At 31.8% G+C, this 15,074-nt stretch overlaps 2 protein-coding genes across 3 annotated transcripts in view; both read right to left on the reverse strand.

The window, feature by feature from the left end:
• LOC129215995 (protein HID1-like) overlaps positions 1-14,979 on the reverse strand; it is a 64,939-nt gene extending 49,960 nt beyond the window's left edge. For both annotated transcript variants that reach the window (XM_054850127.1, XM_054850129.1), the window contains exons 1-6: positions 14,698-14,979; positions 14,096-14,309; positions 13,160-13,278; positions 11,215-11,259; positions 6,882-6,935; positions 4,880-5,048 (exon numbers count right to left, since the gene is read on the reverse strand). In XM_054850127.1, the coding sequence (XP_054706102.1) occupies positions 4,880-5,048; positions 6,882-6,935; positions 11,215-11,259; positions 13,160-13,278; positions 14,096-14,309; positions 14,698-14,763 (667 nt within the window). In that variant the 5' untranslated portion in view covers positions 14,764-14,979. The remainder of the gene's footprint in view (positions 1-4,879; positions 5,049-6,881; positions 6,936-11,214; positions 11,260-13,159; positions 13,279-14,095; positions 14,310-14,697) is intronic.
• Positions 1-15,074, reverse strand: part of LOC129215998 (protein FAM89A-like) — a 260,114-nt gene that overhangs the window by 153,548 nt on the left and 91,492 nt on the right. The gene's annotated exons all lie outside the window — the stretch shown is intronic.

The raw sequence follows: 15,074 nt of genomic DNA on the forward strand, positions 1-15,074 counted from the left end.
TAATATTTTTTAACAACTATTTTGATGGGTGCGCAGATTGAAATTTATTTTTTGGCATCAAAAGCGGTAAAATGCTACTCATTGATGCCATTACCGCAAATTATCATAAGCCGAAAATGTGGTTGAGAGCAAACCGCAAATATTTAGTGCTACCAGGGAGTCGCGCGCCAAAGTACATCACTTATTACGTCATAAAGACCACTCATTTCCAAAATCGGACATTTAAAAAATGTTTTAAAAAAACAATTGATGAGAAAATAAAAGTTTTTTCTGGCCCAACAGTTTTTTTTTCTTATTCTATCTATTTCAGTGGTTAAAAGTAGTACTTCTGATTGAAGGAAACAACTCCATTGAGAAATTGGTGTGGTTGTCAAATTGCTGTTTTAATTAATTTTATTTTGGATACCATGTTGCCTTTTGCTAACCCTATGCAAATAAATATTTCCCTACTCTTTGTTTACGTATGCAAAGGAAAAACATTTTTCGCGCTGGCATTAGAAACAAAAAAATCGACGCCAATAGATAAAAGCACCAATTATCTACTTTTCGAAATTTTCCCGTATGAAATGAAGCATCAAAACTCAATTTATACGTAAAACTTCTGTGTGAACAATGTTACTTATAAAATGTCTACTATTATTGAGTAAGTTGCTTCTTCGTCATTAGAAATATAAATTTCCAAGTATAAAATGAACGAACTCTACTCCTGTCAACATATAACTGTCCATTCAAAAACACTGGGCGTCGTAATAATAGCACAATTTTTAAAAAAAGGTCGACTTTGTGATTTGTTTATGGTTAAGGGCGGTGCATAACTGATGTCCCACTTTTCAATATTTTCGACCCTCTCCCCCCCCCCTTTGTCACAATGTTTTGCACTTCACTATACCCCCTTTTACCTTTGTCACATGTCACACTGTTTTTCTTAAACGTTCCTATTTAAAAAAAAAGGCTTGTTGTCACGTTCACCCCTCTTGTCATGTCTTTCCTCTCCTTTGTCACTAACTGTTACTATTTCGTGGTGAACCCCACCTTAAACCGGGACTTCATTCGTGGACAGCCCCTATTTTGTGGCAACCGTATGCAAATATATATTTTCTTACTCTTTGTTTTCATATGAAAAGTAAAAACATTTCTCGAGCTGCAATTGGTGCCAAAAATTTGACGCCAATAGATGAAGAGCGCTCGCCAATTTAACAATTGTCGAAATCTTCCCACATGAAATGATCCTGCAAAACTCAGATTATACGTAAAACTTCTGCATGAACAATGCTTCTTTTAATAAGTTTAATATTATTGAGTAAGTTGCTTGACCTTTGCCATTAGAATTATTAAATTCCAAACAGTCAAATGAACGAATCCTACTTGCTACATTAAAAATTGTCAATTCAAAAATACTGGACGTCGCAATAATAGTGTAATTTTTTAAAAAATCGTGTTTGTGATTTGTGTACGGTTTAGAGGAAAACTGACAAATGCACTTTTCAAAATTTTTGATCTCTCTCCCCTTTGTTGCAAAGTTTCACACTTCACCATAACACCTATTCCTTTAGCCACATATCACACTTTTTTATTAAACGTTCTTATCAAAAAAAAGCTTGATGTCCCTTTCTCCCCACTGTATGTTCCTCTTGTCATTTATTTCCTCCCCCTTGTCACGAACGGTTACAATTTAATGAATCCCACCTTAAAGAGGGACTTGATTCATTATCAGTTCCTTGCAAATAGACATTTCTGTACTCCTTTATTAAGAATGCAAAGGAAAAATATTTCTCCCCTGACATTGGAGCCAAAATGGATAAAGTTCACCAATTTCACAATGGAGTCGTTTCCAAAATTTTAAAACTATTTTTTTTCTGAAAGAGCATGATTAAAAACATAGGATCTAACCATTTTTGAAATAATTTGTTTAAGTTTAATATTTTTAAAAAATAACTTAAATCGTTATGCTTTCATTATTTACGTTTCTGCCGATGACATCAAAAATGATGAAATGCCATTCAGTGTTGCCATTCACAGAGCGAAATATTTAATTTGCATCTTTACTCACGTGTATTGGCAACGTATGTTTAATAGCAAGCGTAGAGCAAAATTTTAATTCGCTTCTTGATTATCATAACGTGGAAAGGCGATAGAAAGATGCGCCAAAGAGCATCATTTGTGACGTCATTAAGACCACGCCTTGTTTGAACAATCGGACATTTTAAAAAACTAATTAAAAAATAACTGTTGGGAAAATGAAAGTATTTTCTGGGTCCTTATTATTTATTAATTAATTAATTATTTTTTTGCTTATTCTATCAATTTCAGTGACAAAAATGACAAAAAGTACTACTTTTGACTGAAGGAAACAACCCCATTGTCCACGCGAAAGCACTGGACGTCGTAATAATACGCAAATTTTATCAAAAGTTTCACCTTGAGATCTGTTTGTGGTGATAGCAAATGCAGGTATTATTGGGAGCTGGAACTGAAAGCCGTCTTTCACTCCGTAAAATGATTTATTTAAATATTAAAATCGCGAAAACATAATCAAAATGAAAATATTTTAAATGCCCATAGTTACCCAAAAAGCCTCAATAATAAAAACAAATGCAAGTATTTCATTTCTTTATGCTTAAGCGAGAATTGGCAACACCACAATATTATCCAGCAATTTCTTCAGACTAACTATGTCGCGTGAAAAAGCAAATAAAAATGAATTTTCACTAACTTTTAATTGCTTCTAGCACGTTTTCTAGCCATTTTAGCGGATTGGCATTTTCGAACGGTAAACCGAGTAGAACGTGTTTTATAGTATTTTGCCCGAGCTTTCTAACCATACCAAGCTTGAAGCGCTAAAATGCATTTTTCATGTAGAAAGAGCTGTTTAAAAAACCAAATAAAACCTAATGTTTCACGCTTTCAACAATGAATTTCAACAATGGAAAAGAGATAAAATTAAAATTTTTGAGTTTCGCTAATTAAAAAAACACTTATAACTTTTTTCTAGTGTATTTAGGTTATTGGACCTTGGGCGCCCTGACAGTTTCTTTGTTAGAAGTATTATTTAAAAACCTTTCTAACCATATCAAATTCGAAAAAATTGGACCATCCGTTTGCGTAGAAAGAGCAATTTAGGACGAAAATGCGTTTTTTATTAATATCTCCTTTAATTAGCGTTCGATTTCAAAAATTTTGATTGATAACACTAAAACTCGGCAATAGCTATCGAGCAAAAAAAGAATGAAGGAAATCGGTTCACAAACAGAGGAGAAATTGGTACTGAAAGAAAACGGCTTGACTATTAATATATAAAGATAGCAACCATTCAATTTTGTAGAAATTTGTTTAGATTTTAAATCAATTTCTGGTTTTATATAAATGTGACCATTCAGTAATTAGCAGGACTACTGCAGTGACCACTTACTATTGTTTGGAGGTGTTGATTTTCAGAGAGTTTGGTTAGTGTTATTTCTATGATACAATTGCCTGGGACCATAAGGGAAAAAACTGTTGTAGAGTGGATGTTGTTCAACAGTGGCTTGTGAGTGAACTATCAATGCATACAGTAGAAAATGCAATGGCACAAAAGAGTAATTTAATTGATAAACTAAATGAAGTTTTGTCTTTCTGTGCATATATTTCATCCATTGTTAAAAAGCCAAACTCCAATATTCGCAATGCAATTGCAAGTAAGAAAGAAACCACCAGTAACAGGATCTGGCCAAGATAGGCTGGTCCTAGTCGGTCGGTCCTCTATAAAAGATCAAAATTTTTTTTTTTGACTTATCAACCTGTTGTAAGTAACATCGCTCACAATAAACAATCCTAAATACCTGCAATGCTTTAGAAGTAGTAATTTTTCTAAAAGTTAATATTAGCCTGAGATTTGTAAAACTTGAAACAATGACCCCTGGGTCAGCTTTTTGTTCATAAATAGTAGCCCATCAACATTTCCCCATGTAATGAATTCAAACATTTGAATCATGTTCCCTCCAACAGCTCATTAATTTCAAAATGAAAAATCCAACATGTGATGCTCATTAGTTGAAAAATAAAAATTCCAAGCTATTATAAGAAATAAAACTTTTTTATCACAATTAAAAATGATCAGAGTCTCATTGATTTCATCTACAAAAAAAAAGGCTCTTCATAGGGGGAAGGGGCAAAATTAATATTTTTTACATGTAAGTGGGTGGGGTTTTTGTTGTTTTCCAACAAAATTTTAATCAAATATGCACTTTTTTACCACTAGGAAAATTTGAAATGATCGGTCTGCAAAAAAGTTTTACTATCCTTTAAAATTCATTGTCTCTACTGGAATTTAAACTGTAAAAATTTAAATAAATAATTTAAAAAAAAAATTCAAAACCAATCTTAAAAAGACGTAGCCAATGACTTTATGTTGCTATTTTCTTATTTGAAGTTTAAACCCCTAAACTGTTTAAAACATGACATTTGTCAAATTTCACTTGAGAACAAATTTTGATAATCTTGTGAGTTCAATTTTAAATTTTATACAAAAGACGACAAACTTTTCTACACAAATTATAGATATTTTTTCATCTAAAGCAGCTTCATTGATTTTCAGAAAAAAATAAGTTTTAATAGCCCTTAAATTAAATAATGAGCTATTATACTAAAACTATTGGTTTTTAAATACAATAAATGTACACTAAATAAAACGTATGGCACACTCAGTCTTTTTTTATACATATTTATTTTAAGGGTTAAAAACTATTTTATACATTTTAAGTAGTCATTTAATTGCAAAAACAAAGCAATTTCAGAAGAACCATCTATGTTTATTACTTTGTTTAAATAAAAGTTTAATTTTACATAGCTAGTGCTAATTCTGTTGAAAACATAAAACCAATTGACAACAATATCACTTTACCTGAAGCAGGCATGTACATAGTTTGACTAAAACATGCTAAAAGCAGTTTTAGGATTTCAGTTCTGTTGTAATCATGCTGAGGAACATGGGTAGGAGTATGAGCAAAACCAACTCCTGCTTCCCATATATATTCACAACTATCAATGGATTGTAAATCCTCTGGATTATCCTGTAAAAAAATATTTTACAAAATATTTATAATCACAATGAAAAGACAAAATATTACTTTTCAGCAGTGCTATGTTTGGGGGGATGCGGGCGAAGGGGAAGCCCTCCAAAATTTTGGTTTCTTATTGCAAAAAATAAAGCTAATGTAATGTAAATTGACCTCAAACCACTTTTTTTTTCTAGGTAAATCTTCCCAAACCCCAAGGTCCACAACTTTTTTTTTCCAACTACAGCACTGTTTATCAATCTCTTGGCACCTGTGTTTTCATTGTTCATTCATGTTTTTTTTCTCACAAATGTCAACAGCTAGTGCAATGTCAACTACTGGTGGCTTTACTTCCAATGGAATCATGTTTATATAATGTCTATAAAGCATCATGAAATCTCAACTGTTTTTTCAGATTCCCATGAAGAACGGCGACAGCCTTTGTCGTTACAGGGCACAGTTGAAAGATCGCACTCAAACTTTCCCTCTATAAATCCCTAACATAGAGATTGTTATGATATTGTAAACAGCTGATCTTTAAGAAAAAATGCAAAGTTCTACATTTAAGACTGGTTAAGCCAAGTTGAAAAGCTCACCACACAGTTGTTTGTATTAGCCACATAAGTTACATAGTCAGAACTCCAGAACCGTTGCATATACTCTCGTTTTTGCTCTCTAAATGTTACATTTTGAATAAATATTAGCATTTTAATGAAAGAATTAATGTGGTTTATATTTTGATGACAATTTTTTAATGCAATTTTTATGGTTTGGAGGGCAACTGCAGTCATTCCGCAAGACTGTTGAATCATTTGTCCAGGGGCAAAAATTATGGCATGACCTTTTGCAGGTGCCATAAATAACTAACTGGATTCTATACTATGGCATGTTTTGGTTATTATGGTAGAGGTGGCAATACTACTGATTAATTTGCAACCTATTTCATGCTATTACTTCTTAATAAAGTGATCTGTAATTTTGAATTTGTAATCAAGTGCTTATGTTCTCACAAACAACTTGCATGTTAAGTTTCGTGATTGTAGTTCGTTTCTATCTGGGTGCATAAATTTTTTTTGCAACAGAGTACGAATGGTAGTTTGATTCTTTTCTTTGATACGGGTTTGAAGTCAGTTCTATTTTTTTAATTTTCAGAGGAAAAACATTATTAGAACCTATGTTCATACATAAATGACCTCGAATTGATCTTTTAATGGACCTTCTTGCTTGTACAAAAAAGGCATCTTGTAATGCAAGTGGTGTAACTGACAAGTGATGCCTACACCCCCGGCTGCAGCAAGCAGGGATCCAGAGGGTCATAGCTCATCTTCCTTAAAGCAAACAAATTTAGCCTAGGACTATGTTTTGGGGGCCTATATTTGAAAAGGAGTCTATGGATAAAGATACATTCAAAATACTAGTACCATGGAAAATAGGACTTGAATTCACAAATAAGATGATTTTACAATTAAAGGCAAATTTCTAGAGCTAGTTAGAAATCAAACAATAGTTCTAAGTATTTGCAAATAGCTAGAGAAGTCTGAAAAAAAAAGTGATTTGACAGTAATAGCTTCTAATGATGTTAATGGTAATGCTGTGTAATATTTTTATGCTCAAAAAACATTTTATTTTATTTTTATTTAGCGTAAAAGAAAAACTTAAAGCCTTCAAATGAGTTATAATAAAAAAAATTATTTTAAAAAACAATACCATTCAATATTTTAAGATATTTCTTACAGTATGCTAGCAAAAAATCATCAACTTTGAATTTATAACTAACGATATGTTATACGAAGATATTGAAAAACAGAAATCTTCATTTCGAACAAATATGAATTTAATATAACCTACTGGTCCAGCTTTTTTCCCAGATGAAACTGTGAAATCCGGGCAAAAAAGAAGATCCTAGAAGAATGTTAAAAAAGAAATTAATTAATCAATTAAAAACCTTTATAAGAATACTTTAACTAATTGTACCATGTTCACATGCAAAGCACAGAAAAACATCCATGCAAGGCCGTAGCCAGGAATTTTTATCGGGAGGGGGGGGGGGGACATGGTCAGAGGCAAGTGTGGCTCCAGACAAGTAGTCCAGGGGAGGGGGGATAGGGTTCAAAGTTGCGTTTATTTGGGATTTGCGAAATCCAAACTAAAAGTAATAAAAAAATTAGTTTAAAATAACTTTTTTTATTAACTTATTATAAAACCATGCGACGAGAACTTTTAGAAAACTTTTCTACTACTTTTTCGGGACAAACGGGAATATCCCAAAATACACTTAATAAAGTGAGCCCCGTCAATCGCTCTTCTTTCGTCGCATTTCTCGTAGCAGTTTTCAGTCGTAAATTATAGTTGCATTTAAAATGCTTGTTTTAAATGAATGTATTGATAATTCTTGCACCAAAAATATACTTGGAATACCCCCCAAATATATATCAACAGATCAACTACATAACTGATTAAATGCTTTTAAATATGTATGAGCGTGAAATTTATCAGTAGTCAACTATATATGCCTTATCCTAAAAAATGAAATATAGCTTGAAAAGCTATATTGACAATGAGTAAAGAGTCAGCATTTACCAAACGCACAAAGCGATGATACCAGATGTTAAAAAGCTATTTTTAGGGGGTGTTTAGGGGGTGAAATCAATAAAACATTCAACCCACCACGAAACTTGATGGTCCATCAGAGGACAGAGGGAACCCCGATCCCCCTCTACTTCTGAAAGAGAAAATGGAAGATGAACCAGTCTACGACATTCCCCATTTCCAACAATGACCTCTGTCCACAGCGCATTTTTTGTGTGTGTGGGGGGGGGGGGGTGAGAGAAGGGGTCTGACTGAAAGAAAGAATGGTTGCTTCTTTTCTTTCTTTCTTCCTTTTTTTTTTTTTTTTTTGAGAGGAGAAAGAAAAACTAAAAAAAGGGGAAGGGCTAAAAAGTTTGTGCCCTAGAATTTCGGGTGGGGGGGGATTTGTCCCGAAGGTCCCCACCTGTCTACGGCCCTGCATCCATGTTCAGTAATGCACCAAATACATTAAGCAACAATTATTACACGAGTTTAACAAACATAGATACTGTGAATGGCAACATTTTACTTAAAACAAATATATGTTTGAAAATAACGTAGATCTATTCAGAGCAATGGCTCCAAACATGTAGATCTTGGAAGGTTTAATGGACAATTGCTAAGGAGTCTTGGAATTGTACTTCCTACATATTCTACCCTTCCTTCTTATGAGCATCCAGGATGAATATAATGCTGATGACTTGAAACACAGAAGACAGGATTTCTACTCCAACCTCCACCAATAGATGGTAGCACCAATCTATAACCGACTACATAATTTAGGCATAATACTGAACAGAAGAGGAAGACCCTGCACCCAAGGCAACTAATTGCCAACGCCAAACCCTAGAGCTATCATACCCATGGATTTAATGAGTACATATTCTGCATGTACACAGGGAGTATTTTGACAGGTTTTGAACTAGAAAACTTACGATTCCAAACTCAAAGCACTAACTACTAGGTTATCAAAAGCACAAACATATCCCTGCTAATAATAAACTTATATGCTGTGATTCAGAAAACTATCTCCTATATACTTCATGCAAATACTCTGAATTTTGATTGATCAGGTGCATTTCCTCTTTGAGTGATTGGTAACAATTACTTGAGTAGCACCAGTTCCTAATGGAGTCCAGTGTGAAGTAAATCCTCCACTAGGTTGTCTTCTTGGGGTCATTGGTTTGTATGTTTTCACCTGTATAACTAATTTTGTCAATTCCTTGCACTGCTTTTCAATTAGGTCACCCACACACAAAAAAAAAAAGTTTGCCCACATATAGACAATGAAATACAAATAACTTTTTATACTTAAGGTCAAACTATGTTTGGAACTGATGTGATATACCCCACCTTTGGCGACTTTTTCCTGTTGGCGCCAAGAAAGCGTCGCCAAGAAAACGATGTATGGCGACATATGTCATACATCGTTCTTAGCGATGCTTTTTTAGCGCCAACAGGAAAAAATCAGATAAAAAAACATGATCAAAGCACTTCAGAAACACAATATATATAAAAAACAACATAAAAGCACAACAAAAAACATCACGAATATATGCTTCAAAAATGTACAGGGCCCGGGTTTTTCGTAAACATATTAAAATACAATGAAATAAATTATTGTATTAATTACAAGTCAAAATTAATGCATTAATTTTTTTTTCATCATTTCTCCGGGATACGAGCCCTCGGTCTCATTACGAAAGTACTATGAGACCTCTGGCTCGCCAGGACCCCTCGCTCCGCTCGATCCGTCATCCCCTCCGACTGTTAATATACATTACAGTCGGAGTATGGTCACAGTTATGTATATTTTCATGGAGACACCCAAGGGTGGCTCCTTCCGTTCAGTGTACAATAATGACACAGTTTTAAGTGTGAAATATGCACCATTATTGTGCAGATTTATTAATAAAATTCAGCATTTTTAAGAGTACAACCGAAAGAACTTTCAATTGTTAACATAAAATTCAGTACCTAAAGGAGGCACGTTAATAGAATGTCTAAATAATTCGTGGCATCGATAAGAATTAACTTTTAGAACAAAATAACTGTACTATTTCTGTAAAATTAATTTACATACAGTAAAAATAAAGTTAAAAACTACAAGAACCCCTCAAGGATTTGTAAAAACAAAGAATTTTGGAAGTGAGAGGTTTTTTTTTTGAATTCTAAAATAAAGAACTTACCTTTTTATATGGTATAAATATTCACACTCAGTCTAAAACAATACATCATATGACAATGGCACTTTACAGATACACACCACGTTAGAGTTAACTTTTAATTAACCTTCAAGTTTGAAGAAACTGGCATTTTCTAATGTTTTTACTTCAAAACACAACTACTGAATTTAAACTAACCACAAAATAAGCATTCCTGTATGGTATATTACACGAAACAACACCACGTATCTCTCCTGCGTGAAACCCAAACAACCCAAGTAAACAAGTTTGAACAGATCTGTAAGATTGCCTTCGGGCTGCTAAACACAGGTTAGGTTGGCCAGGGATGCCATGCATAAAAAATTATCGCCTCATTGGCGAGAAAAATATTTTAATTTTGTGCAAAAAAATCGAATGTCGCCAAATGGGGGGTATATCACATCTGTACCCTATGTTTAGCCCCTATATAACTTATCATATAAATTAGTCGAAAATTGAAAATTAGATTTTTAAAATCCAATCTTTTCGCTTTTTTTTTTTGGTTTGCGTAAAACCAACATATTCGCAGGGCGACCGAAAAAGCTTTGACACAGTTTAAAAATTCATGAAAAACAATAAACTGTTGTATGAATAAGGTTCAAGAATTTTTTATGACATTGTAAATATATACATAAAGTACATAATTATAAGTACATTTAACATTGACAGGGCTGTATCATCACAGTAAGAAAATTTAACACAATGGAGATGTTTAATCATTTTATCAAAAAAAGAGCAATATTTTTTTAAACCAAAATTCAATGTGTGCACCGTTTGTGGACATGTGATGATCTTAAGTGCCGTTTAGATCTGGTTTCAGCAACATATGGTGCACACATTGAATTCTGGTAATGAAAAGTATTGCTGTTTTTTTAAGTAAATTATTAAACACCTCACATTACGTTTCTTTTTCTTACTGTGGCAATACAGCTATCAATGTAAATTAATTTTTCTTTCCTTTTTACGATGTCATTAATAATTCTTGAACTTGTGAAGTATTATGATGCAAACCGCATATTCATACGAAAAACTTGTTGCTTTTCGATGATTTTTTAAAATATGCAAGAACTTATCATACACCCTGTATGTTTGTAGTATTTTTACAAAAACAAACCATATATTACCGGGAATAGGGTTCTGCCCTAACAACAGAACTGCTCACTATCCATTCTAGGGCAGTTCTAGAGCATATGCCTGGGGCTGTTTAGAAGTTATATGAATGAAAATTAATTTATATCTCACATAATTTTAAGAGTGATTGAAATGTTCAAAATTTTAACAAGAATTTCAATTTGTGTTAAAATTTATTTATACATCTATTTACATATTTCACACTCTAAAACTCGAGTTTTAAAGCATGAATTAATTATTAAAGTAAAAATCTACTCTACTACATGAAGTATACTTACACAGAGGGCACTAATCAATGACTGAGAAAGAGGCATATTTTCAGCCTGAAATAAGACAAAATCCAATGAGTCAAGCAAGACAGGATTAGTAAAAAATTGGCTTTTTTTACCCCCCCCCCCCCCAAATGGTTTAAACCAGGTTTTTTTTTTTTTTTTGTTTAAATACTATTTGCAAGAAGAACAATTTTATTTTTGGAAAGTCATGAATATTTAATGACTAAATTGTTAATGAATGTTTAATATTCACATTTATATACCTAATTACTTGATTAAATAAATAATTAAAAGTAAAATCTTGTAATTTCCTTTTTGTCATAAGTAGAGCTTTCTATAGAGGAAATATTGTTGGAAAATCTTTTAACTACTAAAAAAGTACCATAAACTTAATAAATAGAACTTGGCACAAATGATTAATCAAAGGAATAATTTACTGTGAGAGGAGAAGTATAAATAATAATCAAGAAATTTTGTACTGGTATATTGGGCCTGTAAATCAATACCCTCATAATTATAGCTTTCTATGATAAATATATTAGTAAGAGTGATAGTATTAAAAAATCAATTATTCTAAGCATATAGAAAACATTTTGCAGTATCTACAAATGAATCACAAGTCTGGTGTATATCACACAATTTTTAAAATTAAAAGACTAACACATATTTTGTTCAAAGATTTAAAAAAGTTATAGATCATATAACAATTTACATAATGTATCATTGAGGACAAATAGTTTAAGAAAATCATCGTATTTTTCATTGTAAAAATTATTTCTCTTGGTTTACTGCATTTAGGAATATAATAAAAAATAACAATAATAGTAATTGTAATTAAAGGCATCAAATAAAAGGACAAGTTCTGAAGTTTTTTTCCCAATCCTAATGTATTGTTATTTTTTACAACCCAAATCCAAATAATGAAATTATTCTTGTAATACATCTCAATAATCAAGATATTGTATATTATTAAAAATTAATGGGGTTAATTTTGTTGGGGTTAAAAAAAATCTTCAAAAATTAAAAATTTGACATTAAATTTAGTTATAAGAGCACAAAGTTACAAGTATATTTATTGCTTGGAAAATGTTATACATCTTTTTTTTTCTTGCTCTGACTGCAGTGTTTATTTTGGATGTCAAAAAGTATGCTAACTATTTTTTTCCTATCTTGTCATTTAAATATTCTAGAGTTTAGATTTATATAAAGATTGCTTAAATGATACACGATTTATCTCTATAAGTTTTAAGTAATTAAGCAAATTAGGTAACAAAATTAAGTTTTGGATGAAATATGCTTTTTGGGTTATTTTGAAATGTAAAAGAGAAATGAAAGATAAATAAATGAATAAACAAATAAGACAACAAACTACTTGGATTTTTTGCCAATTAATTTTAGAAAAACATTGTGGGTCTGTTTATATTTATGTACCTTATAAGCAAATTTGAGTTACATTAAAACAAATTTTGCAAATTTATTAATCTAATATATCTTTAAAGCTTTACCTGATACTTTGCGTTAATTGGATTTTACATTTTCCAATCATATGAAAAAAATTATCGATACATTTGAGGGAAAACAATTCAATTTTTCAAAGAAACAAAAGGTTTTTTTTTTTAAAAAAATCACTTGGTTTAAACTGCGATTTAAACCAAACAATCCTGAAACAAGATCAAAAGTGTTCAAAATTTAAGAAAATTTAAATTTATTCTCATTAAAATTTTAAAACACCAGACTTTAAATGCTCTTTTGTTTGCCATTTTAAGCATAAAATAATCAAGTTAATGAAAGTCAAAGCATTTGAAACAAATGAGAGATAACGTCCAAAATATAATAAAAATATATGAGTCTTTTCTCACTGGCATTTGCACCCACTTTTGCATCAGAAAAGATTGTACTTGCATTGACAAATTCACTAACTATCACTCATTTGTTAAAATTAAAACGTTACCTCACTATCCGTGTCTTCACTGGATTTGCCCGGTAAACTGGACCAAAAAAATCCTCTCCAATCAGGTTCTTCAAAAATGTAAGGCAAGATTCGAATCAAGAGTCTAACACAGTTCAGAACTGAAAGAAATGATTTCATCAATGAATTGAGGCTGAGTGTTGGTATTTACAATACACTTCAGAATAACAGAATAATTTAGTGGCTCCCCTGCCCCTCTAGTTTTTGGCTCACACAATAGCCACATGAAAAGAAAAAAAGTAATTTTTTTACTTCAATGAAAGTTTTAAGGCACTATAAGGCAATATAAGTGTTTTTTGACCTCTCAGCCCCCTCCCAAAACAAAATCCTGGATTTGCCACTGCAGAGTCTGTACTCCATTTCAGAAATAAAAATGAAGGAATTTTAAAGGAGAAAAAATGAGGCTTTGAAGGACTATTTTTAACATGTTAATGATGCTTCCTAATCGAATCTTTTTCAACACAATTACTTAATATATGACATCTACTTAAGTGTTTCTAAACATTTTAAATAATAGACAAACTGACGTTTACTACCGGGAGTGTATTTTGTGAAAAAAAGCAAGTGTATATTACCTATACATTAAGCAGATACATCACTTTTAGCCTTGTTTTAGCTTACTTGTCTGATAGATGCTATATTTAATATACAGTTAAGTTTCACTCGAAAACCTTCCCACAGAAGTATAAATGCTTTGAATTACACTATTTTTCATGATTTACTTAATCTTCTAGCAAAAGTCGTTCATAATTGAATTTTACGAAAGATCTCCATATCATGAATAAATACTTATTAGTGAGAACATTGGAGATATAAAGCAACAAAGTGAAATTTCACATATACCTAAGCGATTAATAATAATAGATATCATATTAGGCAAGAGTAGATTAAGATTTAAAAGCAAAAACAAATATTCACCTGTTTGTTGTTGCACGTGAGTATTGCATAAACTATCTGCTGCAGCAACAAGCTTTTCTACTGCTTTATAACATAAGGTAGCTAAGTTTGAAGGTGATTCTTCTCTCAACGCTCGAATTTCTGCTGCTGGTATCAAAGTAAATACATCTTGAGCACTCTGCACACTTTCGGACCAAAACTGATCCCAAAATATATCATCTTTAGCATCTATGAGCTGAAAAAATTATAAATTAGCTGTTATGACAGCATACTAAACATATAAATAAATAAGCAATCAACTACAAGTGTTCTACAAAAATCTAAAGAAAGAACTTTCGAAACTGATTCGCTGCATTCATATACAAAACATTTTAGCTCCTCGAGCGGATCAACTTTAAAAGTTGTATTTTACTCTAATTTCTTTAAAATTGGAATTACATCGAAATAAAAACTTCTTATTTTTAATTCACCTTCAAAAAGGAGTGGAAATAAGTTTTGAAATAAATGTAGAAGAACAGAATGCGTAACAGTCAAATTTTTACAACATTAGTAAACACTGTTTGGTATTGAAAAGTTGTGCTTCAACGCATATGTTCGGGACATGAAACTGCTTTTAAAATTACCTGCGTCTTGGTAGTCAATTGAATAACTGCTTTCCGAAAATTTAACTTAGTATCAGTATTTCCCATGACAAATTTTTTGAAATGTGTTGCAGAGCACTGCTCAACAACACAATATGGTAAACAGCGATTTTATTTATTCGCATCCAAAGAAGAAAACGGAACTACTCTATTTTCTCCAAATCACTGATGCCACAAGGTTATAACATAAGCTTATAATTTTACTGTAAATATGAAACGATAAAATCAAAACATGTAACCATCTTTCAAAATGTTTTGTGTTGTTAATTTTTGCTAGGTTTTTCAACCCACACGCCACGTATGTTCTTGATTAAAAACCGCACTTATTAAACGAAAAGAGTCACCGCTTTTGTCTCTTC

Source organism: Uloborus diversus, chromosome 2 (assembly GCF_026930045.1).
Source record: "Uloborus diversus isolate 005 chromosome 2, Udiv.v.3.1, whole genome shotgun sequence".
In the NCBI taxonomy this organism is placed as follows: domain Eukaryota; kingdom Metazoa; phylum Arthropoda; class Arachnida; order Araneae; family Uloboridae; genus Uloborus; species Uloborus diversus.